At 37.1% G+C, this 6,000-nt stretch overlaps 1 protein-coding gene across 7 annotated transcripts in view; it reads left to right on the top strand.

Moving 5' to 3' along the window:
• TTLL7 (tubulin tyrosine ligase like 7) overlaps positions 1-5,115 on the top strand; it is a 76,807-nt gene extending 71,692 nt beyond the window's left edge. For 6 of the 7 annotated variants that reach the window (XM_040610946.1, XM_040610951.1, XM_040610950.1 and 3 more), the window contains one exon: positions 3,190-5,115. In XM_040610946.1, coding sequence (XP_040466880.1) covers positions 3,190-3,310 — 121 coding nt within the window. In that variant the 3' untranslated portion in view covers positions 3,311-5,115. Of the gene's footprint in view, positions 1-104; positions 224-3,189 lie in introns of all 7 variants that reach the window. The other variant, XR_005830192.1, reaches the window with a different exon arrangement.
• The last annotated feature ends 885 nt before the right edge of the window (positions 5,116-6,000 follow it).

Below are 6,000 nucleotides of genomic sequence, written 5' to 3' on the forward strand. Positions count from 1 at the left end.
TTGTGTGAAACTGCACTTATTAAAGTCTTGACGGCCTACTGCCTAAGTAGCTGCAGCAAAGGCTTTCCTTAAATTGAACTGAAAATTTCCTTTCTTCCCCTTAGATCCCTCAAAGTCACTGATTCCAGATTTGCATTCCTAGAGGTATCCTAACATGTGTGATACTTCTGGCTTCACATTCGCAGTGGGATGCTATAGGGGCACAGCTCCAGCCAATGGTCAGGTAAGTGCCATCTGATTTGCTGTATTGCACAGTTTTGCAAAGTTGATTTCCAAAACCTACAGATTGAAAGTTTTATTAATTCATTTTACAAAGCATAAATATATTTTCAAACCTTGCAAAACAGCATCATATAGTAAAAAAATTATTTGGCACTTACCCGATTCTCCATTGGCTGACCTAGTTCTCCAACTGGTTACAATAGAGATTATAATATTGTATAGGGATATAATATAGTATAGGGATCACTGAAAATACTCCAACTATAGGAGTCAATAATCTGCAATTCAGCAGTTGTAGGTGGAGAATTAAACGTAAGTTTCAAGTTAGTTAGGTTCCAAATTCTATTAATAATGGCAATTTGTACATAAACTGACAAATGCTTTGTTTACATAAAAAAAATCTTACAGACATTATTTCGTAGAAGGGCTTTATGAGTTAAATATTACGTGAAAAGCAAACCTTTGATATATTATCTGTTAAACTGCTTTTATGACAATTGCTTACTTGCTGGATCTCAGACTAGTTATTTGATACACTGAACCCTTTTGTTATTATCATATGGATCTTAAGGAACTCAACATAATTTAAAACCAACCAGAAACTGAATTTGTTTGGTTGCAGCAAAAGTAGAAGTATGTTAGCCACAAAAAAATCATATTCAATATTAACATCTACTGAGCTATAGCAGGGGTATGGTAAAGTCATTTGGATTAGCTAATCCTAGAAAATCTTCAACCTTGAAGTTTTTATTGCTTTTGCTGTTAATACTGCAGAAAATTTTTCATCATGACCAACCACAAACTATTCAAACTGATCAGATTACTCTAACATACTGCAGCTAACAGGCTTACATTTGGAAAGCAGTGAAAGGGATGGTCCAAAAGAACTTTCTTGTCTCCAGTTTCTGTGTTTCTTTGGATATTGAATGGAAGTTTATTCATATATTTTACAAGCTAGAGGAATCTAAGCCTTCTACATCCTAAATATCAGTATGTCTTCAGCAATGGAGTGCCATGACAATTCTGATTTATTAAAGTTACAGTTTTTATATTAATCTCCACAAATGTTACAACTATACCGTGGATATAGTGGTTTGATAGTTAACCATGGCATTCTGAATTAGTGAAATGAAAAATATGTGTGGAAATAAATGCTCTTGCCTGTTATGCCCCACAATTGTAAGGTAATGAACTATTTTTGTAGAAATGGGAGAACCACTATAGTATTTCACCTTTCATCTTTCTGTTTTTAAATGATATAAGAATCTGTACTACTACTAATAGTTTTCTTGACTTTAAAACTGTGAAGTGCAAGAAAGGATAGAGAATATAATTTTATAAATGTACAAAAAGTCAATTTTTTCAAGACTATAAAAGCTAATGTGAAGAGCTTTGCTTTTTCTGAGCACAAACCAATGGTTGGTTTTGTTTGTGTTTATGAAACAAATGTTTATGAAACTAAAGCTTTCAAAGATTACAAATATACCTCTTTAGCTGGGAAATTTTTTTGTACAGGGAGAGACAAAAAGATAATGAAAACTGCCACAGAGTTCTTTTTACACTTTTCAAATTTGTTCTCCATCCCATCTCCTAGCTGTAAATCCACTATATGTCATGAAGAGAATGAATAGGATTATTAATGCAAATATGTATTAATGTCATTTTTCCTCACAAAATTGAAAGTGTAAAGAAAACAATAGGAGAGCTCAAAAACTATACCAAAATCTCTTCGAAAGAATAGCTAAAATCAAACTGTAAAAAGTCAGACTTTTCATATTTTGATAAATTCATCTGTGTTACAGATTTTTTTAAAAAACCCGTCTAGTGCTAGGTCCTTACAGCTTGCTAAATAATCTTATGTATTACATGGCACATTCTGTAGGAAACATTAGAATTTTTTACTTTATCATCAAGCAAGTATAGATCTCAGTCTGGTGATGTAGAGAGCTGTCAAGCTCACCAGCAACCCATTCCAAATCAGCCTTTATTTTTTTGTAAATTTTTTAAAAAACGTATTAGTGATCATAGTTTTATAACAGCTTTTCTCAAAGCTTAAAGAAACCACACGTGTACACTTTCTTATACAGATTGTCTCCCATTGACAGTGTGATGCTATGTCTATCCATGTCATTAGTAGGATCAGTCTTTTAACTTATTCATTAATACGATTCACTAGAACGATGCAACTATTTTTAAGCAATAATTTATACAGTGTGTTCTGTTAATCCATCCTAGCACTGACATAATTAGTTCTGAAATTCTGATTTAGTGTGGATGTTATTTTTGCACACTTACTGTGCTCATCTAGTGACATACAATTAACTATTATGAAATTATAACATGGAAAGATTTAAGAATGAATATTAGGCATATGATAAATTATTGTTTGGAGTAGTACATAAAATACAGGCTATATAGTTGCCTGAATTTAAAGGGTAAATAGTCACTGATTTAACTTACTAGGTTGTAGCATCATTGTTTCTTTCTTTAGTAGAGTAGTGATGATAGCATGTCTATTTTTTGAGGAGTTGGAAACCAAAGATGGAAATCTCTGTTTTTGCCTTTTTTTACAACTTGACATTTTACAAGCTGATTAACATCAATTACAGTTTTTATCTAGTTTAATTTAAATTAATACTACTATAACAGTGGGTAAAGTATTAAGTTTTGGTAGTAGTGTTACACAGGACGCCATTTTTTATTTATCTGATTGCTTTAAACTAAAGGACTGGAAAGATGTTTGATCCTCAGACATCTTGAAATTTTGGTAAGAGTTTCTCTGAGTTTAGATCTGTTTCCTAAGTTAGCTAGTGCCCAACGCCCTGTATGTTTTGTAAATAGTATTTATTTGACATAATTTCTTGCATACAACAATTATAAAAGCCATGGTGCACAAACAACTAATTCTTTTGCTCTTGAATGTCACTTTGCCTGTAAACTCTGCTGTATTTTTCATATCCTTTCTAGGTATTTATTGCCAGGACCTTCACTGTTCATCATGAAATCATCCTCGTCAAATCTTAGCTGCAGTTCATCCGGAATGCCTCGTCCTAACATTGTGTTCACACAGAGATACAGTAACTTATGAAGCGAAAGGGAAGTTGGTGTTCTTTGTAAATAATGACACTCCATTTTTTTTTCAAATTAAAATTTGTGATGGAGCTACATATAAGCACTGTTATATATTTACTACCATATTATAATAACATTTAGCTGAAAACCTACTGTAAAAGCATAGTTTTTCTGGAAACATAATAAACCTTGTTAAGTTGTTTACACACACATGTGGATGTGTAGATCTTGCTAGGTTTATAAGTAATTCCTTCCTACTAGAAATGTTATTTTTGCTGCAGAATATATAAAATGGAATCGATCTTGAAGATCCTATTACAGTGTTACATTATTTTATAAGTACAATACTTTGACTTGAATAGTATGTATTGTAAAGTATACTATTTATTGTCTGAAATGTAACTGATCCTTTACCAAGGCAGATGATTTAAAAACTATAGTAGAACAGTAAAACTGTAAGAGTAATCAAAAATAGTCTGGTCATTTCTTGAACACTTAAAATAATTCCCAAAACTCTGTAAGCCAAACCTAAAGCACACATCTTTTTATTTCTCCTCTGAAATTACAAGATCTATTTAATGCTGCTAATTTTCTTAAAGGACATGGTATAGTATCTTTTAGCCGAAGTGAAGGCATCTAGTGTACAAACAGTAAAAATATCAGTTTAGACATTCAGTTTCTAATTGGAATCTTGTAATAAAATGGAAGCCAGTGTTTGTTACTAGATTTCCATTCATATTACCTATGTCCTGTGCCTTTAGGTTTCCTTTGGGAGCAAGCAGTCATCTATAACTCGCACAAGCATGCATAGTGCATAGTTTTTCTGTTTTACTGCACGAGTGGTAAATCAGACATTTTTTGGAAATACTGCAGCTATAAAGTATTATTTCAACCCTAAACTAATTTGTTTGTTGTAGTTTTTATCATACGGTCCAGTACCTACTGTGGAATGTATCCTTGCCATGGACGGTATTTTCTAGATTGCTGATACCTTTAAACGTTGAAATCTAATTCATTAGAAAGCTCTCGTTCAGATTCAGCTTCCTGGGCCTGGCTGAAGGGCAAAAAAAAAAGAAAATGAGCCAAAGCAGGAGCCTCGTATTAACAGGATCCGTAACCTGAAAACATCACTTAGTTTTGCTACATACAGCCATTTATCCCACTCAGCATTGTGCTATATGAGCCTTATTCATTATAAAAATAATTATTTTTAAAAAGCAGCTATCTAGATGTAAAAATGAATTAAGTTTTTTTTTTTTTTTTTTTTTTTTTTAAACTGAGTAAAGAACAGAGTAGTTATTACTTACCAAAGACTTGTTTACTTACCAATCATGTAACCCAGAAACATGTTTGTAAATTTCTGGTATATTTCAGGTATATTTAAAAAAATAATTTGGGGGCTGATTATCCTCAGGAGCAAGTATGTTAGAGGTTTTTGATATCCAGAGGTTTAAGATAAATTTAAGAGACTTAAGAGATTTGAGACTGAAGTCTGGAAATGACTGGTTTTGAATTTTAGTCATAGCATATGTAAAACTAGGAATTTGGGTGAGATTTTTGATGCCTGTGCTGTAGTGCCTCAGCTCTAAAACTGCAGGATACATGATAATGAGACTGTGTAAACAATTAAAACCCTCTTAAGATTAGCCAGATATAAGCAGTCTTCTGGTCTGGGAAAGTAATTTTCATTTTTGTGGTAGTACTAGTTTAGTAATATAGGATGTTCACGGTAGTTGTATGTCTCTCTTGGTCCACGCAGTGGCTACTGATAAAGTATACTATGGTTATCTGTAAGACTTAATAAAAGCTTTAAATTCTGTCTTCTTGGGGGAGGCTTCCAATGCATTCAGCTTTTGGCCATGAGGATAAAACCAGCTTGGAGCTTGGCTTGCCAGACTCCAACAGCGCCTTCTGATAGCAGGTTCACATGTCTTCCCCCCGCCACCCCCCCTTTTTTTTTCTTTTTTTTTTCTTTTTTTTCTTTTAGACTCCGTTATGATCGCTGTTTTTGGAAACCAGTGCTGGGACGGGTCGATCTGTACAGAATGCTCTGCCAGCAGAAAGAGGGCTACAAGCCGCACCTGCGTGGTACGGGCAGGTGCAGAAAAAGCACCGCGCTCGGCGTGTGCGAGAGCGGGCCCGCGGGGCGGTTTGCACCTGGCGGTACCGGCTGTATTCATGGTTCCCGTAACCTTCCTGAAGCGCTGCTGCCTTTCACAGCGTGGGAACCGGTGCTGTCAACACGGCGCAGCGCTTCCCTGCCCGCTGCGCGGGGTGCGCGTGCATCCCGGCCCCGGGCGGTGCCGCCGGTGCCCCCCGCGCAGCGCAGCAGCGCTTCCCCCGCCCGCAGGTGCGCGCCTTGCGGACGCGCCTGTAGCTGGGTAATTAGCGCTGGCGCCGGGCTCTGCAAGCGGGGCGTCCCTCCCGGCGGCCCCGCCGTCGAGCCTCTGCTCGCGAAGCAGCAAACGAGTCGCACACGCGGGTGGGACCGGCTTCCCGCGCGCCTGTCGCGGTGCAGCGGGGGCGCTTCCGCCTGCGCGAGGGTTGCGGTTGGAAGGAGAGCGGGAGGGAACCGCCTCGCTGCGGTCGGTCGTTACCCGTTTCAGACGCTAATAAAACCGGGTGATGCCGTTTGTAACGCTGCGCGATTAGCTTCGCAACTGGGCGGAATCCCGCTGGCGCCGGGCTGGACGCTCCGTAGCTCTC

The sequence above is a fragment of the Falco naumanni genome, chromosome 11, assembly GCF_017639655.2.
Source record: "Falco naumanni isolate bFalNau1 chromosome 11, bFalNau1.pat, whole genome shotgun sequence".
In the NCBI taxonomy this organism is placed as follows: Eukaryota; Metazoa; Chordata; class Aves; order Falconiformes; family Falconidae; genus Falco; species Falco naumanni.